Source organism: Triticum aestivum, chromosome 2B (assembly GCF_018294505.1).
Source record: "Triticum aestivum cultivar Chinese Spring chromosome 2B, IWGSC CS RefSeq v2.1, whole genome shotgun sequence".
In the NCBI taxonomy this organism is placed as follows: Eukaryota; Viridiplantae; Streptophyta; class Magnoliopsida; order Poales; family Poaceae; genus Triticum; species Triticum aestivum.
In genome coordinates, this window is record NC_057798.1 from 155,082,274 (window position 1) to 155,097,989 (window position 15,716).

General features: G+C 48.1%; 1 protein-coding gene across 1 annotated transcript; it reads right to left on the reverse strand.

The window, feature by feature from the left end:
- Positions 1 to 13,605: 13,605 nt before the first annotated feature.
- On the reverse strand, positions 13,606 to 14,924 carry LOC123040904 (peroxidase 2). Its single transcript, XM_044463625.1, has 2 exons — positions 14,641 to 14,924; positions 13,606 to 14,567 (listed from the first exon to the last, which is right to left on the reverse strand). The coding sequence occupies exons 1-2, from the start codon at positions 14,857 to 14,859 to the stop codon at positions 13,803 to 13,805; spliced, it is 984 nt and encodes a 327-aa protein (XP_044319560.1). The 5' UTR covers positions 14,860 to 14,924; the 3' UTR covers positions 13,606 to 13,802.
- Positions 14,925 to 15,716: the final 792 nt, after the last annotated feature.

Sequence of the window (15,716 nt, forward strand, 5' to 3'; positions counted from 1 at the left end):
TTTGACTTCTTCATCGGTCGGTAAAGAGGCAATGCCTTCTCACCAAGACGAGAGATTAATCGACTTAAAGCGACCAAGCAACCAGTAAGCTTCTGAACATCGTGCACACGAGCAGGTCGTTTCATTCAGAGTATTGTGCCTACTTTCTCTGGGTTTGCATCGATTCCCCGTTCAGAAACGAGAAAACCGAGTAATTTTCCACCAGGAACTCCGAATGTGCACTTGGATGGGTTAAACTTGATATCGTACCTCCTGATGTTGGAAAATGTTTCAGCGAGGTCAGTCAGCAGGTCGGAACCTTTCCGTGACTTGACCACAATGTCATCCATGTATGCTTCCACATTACGACTGATTTGAGTGAGCAAACACTTCTGAATCATCCTCGTGAACGTGGCTCCGGCATTCTTGAGGCCGAATGGCATGGTGACATAACAGAAGCACCCGAATGGGGTGATGAAAGCCGTTTTGATCTCATCGGGCCCAAACAGACGGATCTGATGGTATCCGGAATAAGCGTCCAAGAAAGACAGTCGCTCACATCCCGCAGTCGAGTCGACTATTTGGTCGATGCGGGGAAGAAGAAAATGATCTTTCGGGAATGCCCGATTGATATGCTTAAAATCGATGCACATGCGAAGCGAATTCTCCTTTTTTGGGACCATGACGACATTGGCGAGCCACTCGGAGTGATAAATCTCTCGGATAAACTCTGCTGCTAGGAGCCGAGCCACTTCCTCGCCAATGGCCTTCCTTTTCTGTACGGCGGACCGTCGCAAATGTTCCTTCACAGGTTTTGCCTTTGAATCAACTCGTAGACGATGCTCAGCTAGTCCCCTGGGTACACCCAGCATGTTAGAAGGTTTCCATGCAAAGATGTCTCAGTCCTCACGGAGGAACTGGATGAGCGCTTCTTCCTATTTGGGGTCGAGTGTTGTGGAGATATGAGTCGGAGCAACGTTAGGGTCGGTCGGGTGGATGTGAACGGGTTTTGTCTCACCGGACGACTGAAACGCTGATTCCGTAGCAGGATTTTTGACTCGCAACAAATCACTCGGGTCTGCATTCCTTTGGTGTTCCTGCCACTCTTCTGCCACCATCTGAGCATCGGCGATGTTTGAGACTTTCTGGAAGCACTCTTCTGCCTTCTTGCGGTTACCAGTGACAGTGATCACGCCTTTAGGGCCAGGCATCTTTAGTTTGAGGTACACGTAACATGGTCGAGCCATAAAACGTGCATAAGCTGGCCTGCCCAAAATTGCATGATAGGCACTCTGGAAATCCACAACCTCAAATGTCAGCTTCTCTTTGCGGAAATTCTTTGAATCACCAAAAACTACGTCAAGAGCAATTTGACCGAGTGATGCGGCCTTCTTGCCAGGGATGACTCCATAGAAACTCATGTTGCTTGTGCTCAGTCTGGACATCGGAATGCCCATCCCTTTCAGCGTCTCAGCATACAGTATATTCAAACTGCTGCCGCCATCCATCAACACTTTGGTCAGTCGAGTGCCCTCGACGACTGGGTCGACCACCAACGCTTGCCTCCCAGGGGTGGCTATGTGCGTGCGGTGATCAGATTGGTCGAACGTAATGGCAGTCTGAGACCACTTCAGGTAATTGGGTGTTGACGGAGCAGCCATATTCACCTCTCGGTTTATAACTTTCAGTCGGTTTTTGCTCTCAACATCGGCAAAAATCATCAAGGTGGAATTGACTTGCGGATATTCCTCGTCACTATCCTCCTTGTCCTCAACCTTGTCCGACACTTTTTGTTGGAGAACGTAGTAATTTCAAAAAATTTCCTACACACATGCAAGATCGTGGTGATGGCATAGCAACGAGAGGGGAGAGTGTTCGTCCACGTACCCTCGTAGACCGTAAGAGGAAGCGTTATGACAACGCGGTTGATGTAGTCGTACGTCTTCCCGATCCGACCAATCCAAGCACCGAACGTACGGCACCTCCGAGTTCAGCACACGTTCAGCTCGATGACGATCCCCGGGCTCCGATCCAGCAAAGCTTCGGGGAAGAGTTCCGTCAGCACGACGGCGTGGTGACGATGATGATGTTCTACCGGCGTAGGGCTTCGCCTAAACTCCGCGACGATATGACCAAGGTGGAATATGGTGGAGGGGGGCACCACACACGGCTAAGGAACGATCCGTAGATCAACTTGTGTTGTTCTGGGTGCCCCCTGCCCCCGTATATAAAGGAGGGAGGGGGAGGTGCGGCCGGCCCCCTTGGGGTGCGCCTGGAGGAGTCCTACTCCCACCGGGAGTAGGACTCCCCCCTCTTGCCTTGGTGGAGAAGGAAAGGGGGGAAGGGAAAGAGGAAAGGGGGGCGCCGCCCCCCCTTCCTTGTCCTATTCGGACTAGGGCGGAGGGGGCGCGCGGCCTGCCCTGGCCGGCCCTCCTCTTCTCCCTCATGGCCTACTAAGGCCCATTAACCCCTGGGAGGGTTCCGGTAACCCCCCGGTGTTCCGGTAAAATCCTGATTTCAACCGGAACCTTTCCGATGTGCAAACATAGGCTTCCAATATATCAATCTTTATGTCTCCACCATTTCGAGACTCCTCTTCACCTCCGTGATCACATCCGGGACTCCGAACAAACTTCGATACATCAAAACTTATAAACTCATAATAAAATTGTCATCGTAACGTTAAGCGTGCGGTCCCTACGGGTTCGAGAACTATGTAGACATGACCTAGAACCATTCTCGGTCAATAACCAATAGCGGGACCTGGATGCCCATATTGGCTCCTACATATTCTACGAAGATCTTTATCGGTCAAACCGCATAACAACATACGTTGTTCCCTTTGTCATCGGTATGTTACTTGCCCAAGATTTGATCGTCGGTATCCAATACCTAGTTCAATCTCATTACCGGCAAGTCTCTTTACTCGTTCTGTAACACATCATCTTATAACTAACTCATTGGTTACAATGCTTGCAATGCTTAGGTGATGAGTATTACCGAGAGGGCCCAGAGATACCTCTCCGCCAATCGGAGTGACAAAACCTAATCTCGAATTATGCCAACTCAACATGTACCTTCGGAAACACCTGTAGAGCACCTTTATAATCACCCAGTTACGTTGTGACATTTGGTAGCACACAAAGTGTTCTTCCGGTAAACGGGAGTTGCACAATCTCATAGTTGCAGGAACTTTGTATAAGTCATGAAGAAAGAAATAGCAATATACTAAACGATCAAGTGCTAGGCTAACAGAATGGGTCATGTCAATAACATCATTATCCTAATGATGTGATCCCATTAATCAAATGACAACACATGTCTATGGTTAGGAAACATAACCATCTTTGATTAATGAGCTAGTCAAGTAGAGGCATACTAGTGACTTTATGTTTGTCTATGTATTCACACATGTATCATGTTTCCGGTTAATACAATTCTAGCATGAATAATAAACATTTATCATGGTATGAGGAAATAAATAATAACTTTATTATTGCCTCTAGGGCATATTTCCTTCAGTCTCCCACTTGCACTAGAGTCAATAATCTAGATTACATAGTAATGATTCTAACACCCATGGAGTCTTGGTGTTGATCATGTTTTGCTCGTGAGAGAGGCTTAGTCAACGGGTCTGCAACATTCAGATCCGTATGTATCTTGCAAATCTCTATGTCTCCCACTTGGACTTGGTCCCGAATGGAATTGAAGCGTCTCTTGATGTGCTTGGTCCTCTTGTGAAATCTGGATTCCTTTGCCAAGGCAATTGCACCAGTATTGTCACAGAAGATCTTCATTGGTCCTGATGCACTAGGTAAGACACTTAGATCGGAAATGAACTCCTTCATCCAGACTCCTTCATTTGCTGCTTCCGAAGCAGCTATGTACTCCGCTTCACATGTAGATCCCGCTACGACGCTTTGTTTAGAATTGCACCAACTTATAGCTCCACCGTTTAAAAAAACGTATCCGGTTTGCGATTTAGAATCGTCCGGATCAGTGTCAAAGCTTGCATCGACGTAACCGTTTACGACTAGCTCTTTGTCACCTCCATATACGAGAAACATATCCTTAGTCCTTTTCAGGTATTTCAGGATGTTCTTGACCGCTGTCCAGTGATCCACTCCTGGATTACTTTGGTGCCTTCCTGCCAAGCTTATTGCTAAGCATACGTCAGGTCTGGTACACAGCATTGCATACATGATAGAGCCTATGGTTGAAGCATAGGGAACATTTTTCATTTTCTCTCTATCTTCTGTTGTGGTCGGGCATTGAGTTTGACTCAACTTCACACCTTGTAGCACAGGCAAGAATCCTTTCTTTGCCTGATCCATTTTGAACTTTTTCAAAATTTTGTCAAGGTATGTGCTTTGTGAAAGTCCTATTAAGCGTCTTGATCTATCTCTATAGATCTTGATGCCCAATATGTAAGCAGCTTCACCGAGGTCTTTCATTGAAAAACTTTTATTCAAGTATCCTTTTATGCTATCCAGAAATTCTATATCATTTCCAATTAATAATATGTCATCTACATATAAAATTAGAAATGCTACAGAGCTCCCACTCACTTTCTTGTAAATACAGGCTTCTCCAAAAGTCTGTATAAAACCATATGCTTTGATCACACTATCAAAGCGTTTATTCCAACTCCGAGATGCTTGCACCAGTCCATAAATGGAACGCTGGAGCTTGCACACTTTGTCAGCACCTTTTGGATCAACAAAACCTTCTGGCTGCATCATATACAACTCTTCTTCTAGAAATCCATTCAAGAATGCAGTCTTGACATCCATTTGCCAAATTTCATAATCATGAAATGCAGCAATAGCTAACATGATTCGGACGGACTTAAGCATCGCTACGGGTGAGAAAGTCTCATCGTAGTCAACCCCTTGAACTTGTCGAAAACCTTTTGCAACAAGTCGAGCTTTATAGACAGTTATATTACCATCAGCGTCAGTCTTCTTCTTAAAGATCCATTTATTCTCAATGGCTTGCCGATCATCGGGCAAGTCAACCAAAGTCCATACTTTGTTTTCATACATGGATCCCATCTCAGATTTCATGGCTTCTAGCCATTTTGCGGAATCCGGGCTCATCATCGCTTCCTCATAGTTCGTAGGTTCATCATGGTCAAGTAACATGACTTCCAGAATAGGATTACCGTACCACTCTGGTGCGGATCTTACTCTGGTAGACCTACGAGGTTCAGTAGAAACTTGATCTAAAGTTTCATGATCATTATCATTAGCTTCCTCACTAATTGGTGTAGTTGTCACAGGAACTGGTTCTCGTGATGAACTACTTTCCAATAAGGGAGTAGATACAGTTATCTCATCAAGTTCTACTTTCCTCCCACTCACTTCTTTCGAGAGAAACTCCTTCTCTAGAAAGGATCCATTCTTAGCAACGAATGCCTTGCCTTCGGATCTGGGATAGAAGGTGTACCCAATAGTCTCTTTTGGGTATCCTATGAAGACACATTTCTCCGATTTAGGTTCGAGCTTATCTGGTTGAAGTTTCTTCACATAAGCATCGCAGCCCCAAACTTTAAGAAACGACAACTTTGGTTTCTTGCCAAACCACAGTTCATAAGGCGTCATCTCAACGGTTTTTGATAGTGCCCTATTTAACGTGAATGCGGCCGTCTCTAAAGCATAACCCCAAAATGATAGCGGTAAATCAATAAGAGACATCATAGATCGCACCATATCCAGTAAAGTACGATTACGACGTTCGGACACACCATTTCGTTGTGGTGTTCCAGGTGGCGTGAGTTGCGAAACTATTCCACATTGTTTCAAGTGTAGGCCAAACTCATAACTCAAATATTCTCCTCCACGATCAGATCGTAGAAACTTTATTTTCTTGTTACGATGATTTTCCACTTCACTCTGAAATTCTTTGAACTTTTCAAATGTTTCAGACTTGTGTTTCATCAAGTAGATATACCCATATCTGCTCAAATCATCTGTGAAGGTGAGAAAATAACGATACCCGCCGCGAGCCTCAACATTCATTGGGCCACAAACATCAGTATGTATGATTTGCAACAAATCAGTTGCTCGCTCCATAGTTCCGGAGAACGACGTTTTAGTCATCTTGCCCATAAGGCACGGTTCGCAAGTACCAAGTGATTCATAATCAAGTGATTCCAAAAGTCCATCAGTATGGAGTTTCTTCATGCGCTTTACACCGATATGACCCAAACGGCAGTGCCACAAATAAGTTGCACTATCATTATTAACTCTGCATCTTTTGGTTTCAACACTATGAATATGTGTATCACTACTATCGAGATTTAATAAAAATAGACCACTCTTCAAGGGTGCATGACCATAAAAGATATTACTCATATAAATAGAACAACCATTATTCTCTGATTTAAATGAATAACCGTCTCGCACCAAATAAGATCCAGATATAATGTCCATGCTCAATGCTGGCACCAAATAACAATTATTCAGGTCTAAAACTAATCCCGAAGGTAGATGTAGAGGTAGCGTTGGAACCGTTTCCCACGCGCATCGTCACCTCGTCCTTGGCCAGTGCTTGCTTATTCCGTAGTCCCTATTTCGAGTTGCAAATATTAGCAACAGAACCAGTATCAAATACCCAGGTGCTACTATGAGCTCTAGTTAGGTACACATCAATAACATGTATATCACATATACCTTTGTTCACTTTGCCATCCTTCTTATCCGCCAAATACTTGGGGCAGTTCCGCTTCCAGTGACCAGTCTGCTTGCAGTAGATGCACTCAGTTTCAGGCTTAGGTCCAGACTTGGGTTTCTTCTCTTGAGCAGCAACTTGCTTGCTGTTCTTCTTGAAGTTCCCCTTCTTCTTCCCTTTGCCCTTTTTCTTGAAACTAGTGGTCCTGTTTACCATCAACACTTGATGCTCCTTCTTGATTTCTACCTCCGCGGCTTTTAGCATTGCGAAGAGCTCGAGAATAGTCTTGTTCATCCCTTGCATATTATAGTTCATCACAAAGCTCTTGTAGCTTGGTGGCAGTGATTGGAGAATTCTGTCAATGACGCTATCATCCGGAAGATTAACTCCCAGTTGAATCAAGTGATTATTATACCCAGACATTTTGAGTATATGCTCACTAACAGAACTATTCTCCTCCATCTTGCAGCTGTAGAACTTATTCGAGACTTCATATCTCTCAATCCGGGCATTTGCTTGAAATATTAACTTCAACTCCTAGAACATCTCATATGCTCCATGACGTTCAAAACGTTGTTGAAGACCCGGTTCTAAGCCGTAAAGCATGGCACACTGAACTATAGAGTAGTCATCAGCTTTGCTCTGCCAGACGTTCTTAACGTCGTCAGTTGCATCAGCAGCAGGCCTGGCACCCAGCGATGCTTCCAGGACGTAACTTTTCTGTGCAGCAATGAGGATAATCCTCAGGTTACGGACCCAGTCCGTGTAATTGCTACCATCATCTTTCAACTTTGCTTTCTCAAGGAACGCATTAAAATTCAACGGAACAACAGCACGAGCCATCTATCTACAAACAAACATAGACAAGCAAAATACTATCAGGTACTAAGTTCATGATAAATTTAGGTTCAATTAATCATATTACTTAAGAACTCCCACTTAGACAGACATCTCTCTAGTCATCTAAGTGATCACGTGATCCAAATCAACTAAACCATAACCGATCATCACGTGAGATGGAGTAGTTTTCAATGGAGAACATCACTATGTTGACCATATCTACTATATGATTCACGCTCGACCTTTCGGTCTCCGTGTTCCAAGGCCATATCTGCATATGCTAGGCTCGTCATGTTTAACCTGACTATTCCGCGTCTGCAAAACTGTCTTGCACCCGTTGTAGATCGACGTAGAGCTTATCACACCCGATCATCACGTGGTGTCTGGGCACGACGAACTTTGGCAACGGTGCATACTCAGGGAGAACACTTCTTGATAATTTTTGTGAGAGATCATCTTAAAATGCTACCGTCAATCAAAGCAAGATAAGATGCATAAAGGATAAACATCACATGCAATCAATATAAGTGATATGATATGGCCATCATCATCTTGTGCTTGCGATCTCCATCTCCGAAGCACCGTCGTGATCACCATCTTCACCGGCACGACACCTTGATCTCCATCGTAGCATCGTTGTCGTTATGCCATCTATTGCTTCTACGACTATCACTACCGCTTAGTGATAAAGTAAACCAATTACAGGGCGTTTGCATTTCATACAATAAAGCGACAACCATATGGCTCCTACAAAAACATGATCATCTCATACAATAAAATATAGCATCACGTCTTGACCATATCACATCACAACATGCCCTGCAAAAACAAGTTAGACGTCCTCTACTTTGTTGTTGCAAGTTTTACGTGGCTGCTACGGGCTTAGCAAGAACCGTTCTTACCTACGCATCAAAAACAACAATGATAGTTTGTCAAGTTGGTGCTGTTTTAACCTTCACAATGACCGGGCGTAACCACACTCGATTCAGCTAAAGTGAGAGAGACAGACACCCGCCGGTCACCTTTAAGCAACGAGTGCTCATAGCGGTGAAACCAGTCTCGCGTAAGCGTACGCGTAATATCGGTCCGGGCCGCTTCATCTCACAATACCGCTGAACCAAAGTATGACATGCTGGTAAGCAGTATGACTTATATCGCCCACAACTCACTTGTGTTCTACTCGTGCATATGACATCTACGCATAAAACCAGGCTCAGATGCCACTGTTGGAGAACGTAGTAATTTCAAAAAAATTCCTACGCACACGCAAGATCATGGTGATGGCATAGCAACGAGAGGGGAGAGTGTTCGTCCACGTACCCTCGTAGACCGTAAGCGGAAGCATTATGACAACGCGGTTGATGTAGTCGTACGTCTTCACGATCCGACCGATCCAAGCACCGAACGTACGGCACCTCCGAGTTCAGCACACGTTCAGCTCGATGACGATCCCCGGGCTCCGATCCAGCAAAGCTTCGGGGAAGAGTTCCGTCAGCATGACGGCGTGGTGACGATGATGATGTTCTACCGGCGCAGGGCTTCGCCTAAACACCGCGACGATATGACCGAGGTGGAATATGGTGGAGGGGGGCACCGCACACGGCTAAGGAACGATCCGTAGATCAACTTGTGTTGTTCTGGGGTGCCCCCCTGCCCCCGTATATAGAGGAGGGAGGGGGAGGTGCGGCCGGCCCCCTTGGGGTGCGCCTGGAGGAGTCCTACTCCCACCGGGAGTAGGACTCCCCCCTCTTGCCTTGGTGGAGAAGGAAAGGGGGGAGGGGAAAGAGGAAAGGGGGGCGCCGCCCCCCCTTCCTTGTCCTATTCGGACTAGGGGGGAGGGGGCGCGCGGCCTGCCCTGGCCGGCCCTCCTCTTCTCCCTCATGGCCCACTAAGGCCCATTAACCCCCGGGAGGGTTCCGGTAACCCCCCGGTGTTTCGGTAAAATCTCGATTTCACCCGGAACCTTTCCGATGTCCAAACATAGGCTTCCAATATATCAATCTTTATGTCTCGACCATTTCGAGACTCCTCGTCATGTCCGTGATCACATCCGGGACTCCGAACAAACTTCGATACATCAAAACTTATAAACTCATAATAAAACTGTCATCGTAACGTTAAGCGTGCGGACCCTACGGGTTCGAGAACTATGTAGACATGACCTAGAACCATTCTCGGTCAATAACCAATAGCGGGACCTGGATGCCCATATTGGCTCCTACATATTCTACGAAGATCTTTATCGGTCAAACCGCATAACAACATACGTTGTTCCCATTGTCATCGGTATGTTACTTGCCCGAGATTTGATCGTCGGTATCCAATACCTAGTTCAATCTCGTTACCGGCAAGTCTCTTTACTCGTTCTGTAACACATCATCTTATAACTAACTCATTAGTTACAATGCTTGCAATGCTTAGGTGATGAGTATTACCGAGAGGGCCCAGAGATACCTCTCCACCAATCGGAGTGACAAAACCTAATCTCGAATTATACCAACTCAACATGTACCTTCGGAAACACCTGTAGAGAACCTTTATAATCACCCAGTTACGTTGTGACGTTTGGTAGCACACAAAGTGTTCTTTCGGTAAACGGGAGTTGCACAATCTCATAGTTGCAGGAACTTTGTATAAGTCATGAAGAAAGCAATAGCAATATACTAAACGATCAAGTGCTAGGCTAACGGAATGGGTCATGTCAATCACATCATTATCCTAATGATGTGATCCCATTAATCAAATGACAACACATGTCTATGGTTAGGAAACGTAACCATCTTTGATTAATGAGCTAGTCAAGTAGAGGCATACTAGTGACTTTATGTTTGTCTATGTATTCACACATGTATCATGTTTCCGGTTAATACAATTCTAGCATGAATAATAAACATTTATCATGATATGAGGAAATAAATAATAACTTTATTATTGCCTCTAGGGCATATTTCCTTCACTTTTTCCTTGTCCTTGGGCTGCTTCCCTTGGAACTGCTGTATCAGGAGTCGACACTGTCGAGTGGTATGCGATGAAATTACCCTCTTCGTCTTTCTTGGTGTGGATGTGACATGGTAAATCCATCACGTCATTTCCTTCTTTATCCTTTACTTTCTTGGGGTTCCAAGGTCCCTTGGGGTTCCCTTTGAACTTTCCTTGGTTTAGGGCCAAGTCTTCTCCAGGAGCGGCTGGCTCAGCTTTACGCTTTTGCTTCCGACTGGAATTTCCGCCTCCGGTGTCCTAGGCGACTGACTTGTGCTTGACGCACCGGAGCCGATCCTCTTCCTCACCATTGGCATATTTGGTGGCTATTTCCATCATTCGACTCAGAGACATGTCTCCGGTTCGACCGAATTTCAGGCTTAGCTCTCTGTACTTTACGCCTTCCTTGAAGGCGCAAACTGCCTGGTGATCAGATACATTTTCTACTGTGTGATGCAGTGTGATCCATCTCTGGATGTAATCCCTCAGAGTCTCATTCGACTTTTGTACACAAGATTGCAGCTCTGTCAGTCCCGCCGGCCGCTTGCACGTTCCTTCGAACGTCCTGACAAACACTTGGGAGAGGTCCTCCCACGTGTAGATGCTGTTGGGTGTCAATTGATTCAGCCATGCCCTGGCTGACCCTTCCAACATGAGAGGCAGATGCTTCATGGCCACCTCATCATTTCCGCCGCCGATCTGAACAGCCACTCGGTAGTCCTCGAGCCAAGTATCAGGCTTGGACTCACCTTTGAACTTGCTGACTCCAGTCGCCAACCTGAAGTTGGGAGGAATCACCGCGGCTCTGATGGCTCTGCTGAAACACTCTGGTCCGGAGACGTGCACTCGGCTGCTGGTCTCTGTCATTACCCTCTCTGTGGGCTCTGTTCCGGTCGACCAGACCTTGAACGATGATGGATCTCGCATCAAAGCATGGTTCCCTGGGGTCGACCAGAATTCTTCGCCCGCCACTGTGCTGGTGTCTGTCATCCTGCTGTTGAGGCATATATGATCCACCCCTCGGGGGAGGAGTGGGCACTCGACGTTGATCATTGTGATCGAATCGGTGATCATACTGCTCATAGTTCCTGTACTGATCATGCCGGTCGCCATGCCCTTCACGCCTCGGGGGTGATCTAGGGCTATGAGCCGACTGGACCGTATTCGCCGCCACGGATCTGCTATGAATCCTGTTCCGCGACTGCGACACAGCCGAATTCTGATCTCCTGCTGCCCGGAGCAAATCCCTGATCTGCATCAAGCCTCTGCCAGCCTCTGACTGGGAAGGCTGAATTGACTTAGCTATACGGGTTGTAGCTGCCAAATTCTGGATCGGAGTGCGGTATACCTGAGTCGGAGGTTTAAAGAGTTGGCATCGACTGGAGTCTGGAATCCATTGCCGCGCGCGCTTGTCGAGTGCCCGCTGAAGTTTCTCCATTCGAGTGTGCTCAGCCAGGTTGGCCAAGCGCGCGTCCTCTAAGGCGCGAGCCTCGGGGGTTTCTCCAATGATCGGAGTATGAAGCGCATCCATGTTCCAGCGGCGAAGCTCTTCCCTCTGCTGCGAGTCGAGGGGCTCGGGGCGGTACTCCTCATGGTCGTGCGACGGATCGCCTCCGCCGTTGCCTCCCTCGGTGCCGAGAAAGCCGGGGGGAACATGCGGCCCATTGACCATCAGGACCTCCGCTGCCGGATCACTGCTGTCGCATTCGGATGCAGTCTCTGCGGAGCCAGTCGACAGGTCGAACAGGCCGTAGAGAGATTCTTCGGGCTCGATTGCCGCAACTTGGGAAGTGGTCGACTGGCGAGCCACTGCGTGCCTCACCCACCGCTAAAGCCTCGACCGACCGGAGCGCTTAGGCAGGCAGGAAGCTGGGAGGGAGGATGACACGAAAATCGGCCGATACTGAGTCGACGGTTGCCGCAGAAGGACGCCGCGGACGCATGCTCGAAAGTGCGTAGCTCCGCGGACTGGGAGCGCATCCACGTCGAGCGGAGCCTCCTACAGTCAGGTAGAGTCGTCGGCGACGAATGTGAGCGCGCCGAGACGGATCTCGCGGCCCTCAACCAAAACTCCACCTGAAACCATGATGATGGGAATTGAAAAGATTGCAACTTTTCCATTAAGTCGCTAAGACACCTGCCCCACGGTGGGCGCCAACTGTCGTGGTTCTAGGTCTGACAGTAGAATAGGGGGTAGGTATGGAGAGGCAAGATCCTAGCTATGGAGCAGTTGTGCACACAAGTGTTTTACGAGTTCAGACCCTTCTCGGAAGAAGTAACAGCCCTACGTCTCGGAGCCCGGAGGCGGTCGACTGTATTATGTGTGTGAGAGTTACAGGGGTGCGAACCCTTCTACCAGTGGAGGGGGTGGCTTATATAGAAGACGCCAAGACCCCAGCCAGCCCACGTAGCGGAGGGTTAAAGTACATTAAGGTCAGGCGTTACTGGTAACGCCTTGCATAAAGTGTCATCATGACCATAAAACTACTTAATTACAGACCGTTTGGATACAGAGTAGATCTTGAACCCTTGGTGGTCGAGTGAGTCTTCATGGTCGAGTGTCTTCTAGTCCGTCGAATGGAGTTCCTCTAGGTCGACTGGAAGACGGCTTCTTCTAAAAGATGTCCTTGGGGAGGGTACCTTGTACAGGTTCATGACCCTACCCTAGATACATGACTTCATCAATTACTCAAACTTGGACCCATACCGAAAAGGGGTTTCCCCCCGCTTTGTATACAAAGCAACCAACCGGACCATAAATAGAGTACAAAAATAGAGTACTTGAAAGAAAGATACAAAGCTTATGAAAGCATTGCTCATTATATTTGGTGCTACCTCTGTATACTAATATAAAGTATAAGACATTTTTGCAGTTCCACTTGAACTGCACATATGAGAAACTGCAAAAACAACGTGGAACTGGAAAAACGTATTATATTAGTGTACAGAGGGAGTATTTCACAACCAAATTTGTATTATAAATTTGTCCTCTAAATGTATGAAATCAAATTTGTATTGGCTCTTTTTAAACATTCTGAACGATGAACTGGAGATGTAATGCAATGGTGGACCTAAAACCTTCGGTGCAAGTCGCCCACATAAATGCTTTCGCAAAGACAGTAGATGACTGGATAATAAGCCGGAAATGAAAATTTTATTCAGGCATCTATCACCTATCGTGAATAAAACACTGTTAATCGAATTACAACCTGATCAGCTGAATGCAGCAAAAGAAACGAAAGAAAAAGGCTTTCAAGTAAACTAACAATATGCAGCAACAGAACAACATACACGCACGTTCCAATATTAAATAGTACAAATAGCGAGCAGCCCTACTTGTTGACGACCCTGCAGTTCCTCCTGATCTCCCCGTTGGCAGCGGTCTTGAGCTCGATGGCAGCCATCTTGACCATCGCCTTGGCAAACTTCTTCTCCCAGCTCCCGGGGATGAACGCGTTCTCCATAACCTTCGTTGCCGTCTTCCCCGACGTGAGCAACGCCGCGTCGGAGGTGAAGAGCACGTTGCGCTTGAGCAGGTTGGTGTAGTACTTGTTGTCCATCCGGTTGGGGGTGACGATGTCCTGCACCACCGTGGGGTCGTTGGTGAAGTTGGGGCTGACGGGGCACTTGCTCTGCAGCAGCCTGGTGAGGCCGGGGTTCATGTCGGAGGGGTTCGGGGGCAGGCGGTCGGTGAAGGAGGAGCAGTGCGAGACGCCGATGGTGTGCGCGCCGGAGAGCACCACGAGGTCGTCCTCGTTCATGTTCTTGGCCTTGAAGCTGTCGACGAGCTGAGTGAGGTTGAAGACGGGCGGGGGGAGGAACTGGAGCGACTCGCTCTCGAGCGACACGCTCCCGTCGAACCGCCCCGCCGGCATCTTGTAGTCGATCCTGCTGCCGCTGAGGAAGTAGGCGGAGTCGCGTGCGGCGAAGGCGATGACGTCGGCGCAGGAGACGACTCCAGGGCAGACCCTCTCGAGGACCGCCTTGGCCGCGTCGATGACCTCGAAGCCGCGCAGGCTGGGAAAGTTGGGCGGGCCGAGCTTCTCCGGCCGCGGGTTCGCCGGCGTCGGGTCCAGCAGCACCGACGCGTCACAGCCCTGCACAAAGCTAATGTTAACCACGTGCTCGTACGGCGCTTTACATGCATATATAGAAAACAGTTCCACGTACCTGGACGAAGCAGTCGTGGAAGGCCATGCGGATGATGCCGGCGCCGAGGCCGGGGTTCCGGGAGACGGCCTTGCCGACGACGGACCTGACGATGATCTCCGCCGCGGGGCACTTCCGGTTGTAGTACCCGGCCCTCACCCTGTGCCCCGGCGCCCCCTTGCCCTGGCATGCCGCCACCAGGAGCAGCACGCACGAGATCCAGATCGCAACCCTGCCCATCTTTCAGCTCGATCGACCCAGTAGAGCCGAGCGTGTGTGGGTGGCAGGAGACAAATGTGTGTGTGTCGTGTGGTTGAGGTGTGTGGAGACGCTGCTCCTCTGCACGTCCATTTATACGCGGGGGACTGAAGGAGAATCGGCAGGGGATTGGTCCTGTCTGCGTTTCTTAATCGGGCAGAGCATGTTCCTGGACACGCAGGGAACATGCGAGCACAACTCAGCATGCATCCGATCGAGCTCCGGAGCGCTGACTTCAAGGAAACCAGGGCCGGGTTGATAAATAATCTAGTCGTGAATGTTGATGTAGGCATGTGCAGATCTTGCTGGGAGTCCGGGACGAGTGGGTTATTAGCAGCTCAAATGCTTGCAAGGCAGCGTGGACAGATAGGCTTTTCTTTCCCAGCTGAGGTTAAATTAGCACATTCAGTCTGAATTTGATGTCTCCAGTGTACATTCTTCGCTGGCGACATGTTTGTTTACTCCACAGCACGGCATCTCGATCGTTTCAAGAGGGCCTGTCGGTCACGGCGAATTTGCTGGACATTGGACAATGGTGTACGCAATGACAAAAGTACGTACGTACTTCATATACCACTCAGCTCAAAAGTCCACACAGAAGGATGAAACTCATGGCACTAGCACCCATGGTTATTGATATAGGAGAAGCATCCCTTATGAGAAACCAGAAATTCGTCCCCGACGTGGCTCGAACCCTCGTTGCTGCAGACGCCACTGCGCTCCCTTACCACTAGGCTACAACCTAGTTCTCAAAGTCCACACAGAAGGATGATCATACTAGATAGATCGTCGGGGAGCGCGCGACCCTTCTGCCATGCCCTGTAATCGTGCAAACCGAC

Bases quoted from the DNA above. Each gene is read 5' to 3' on its own strand.
- LOC123040904 (XM_044463625.1), bottom strand. From the start codon at position 14,859: ATGGGCAGGGTTGCGATCTGGATCTCGTGCGTGCTGCTCCTGGTGGCG. The intron at 14,568-14,640 runs GTACGTGGAACT...AGCTTTGTGCAG, and splicing joins TCCACGACTGCTTCGTCCAG to GGCTGTGACGCGTCGGTGCT.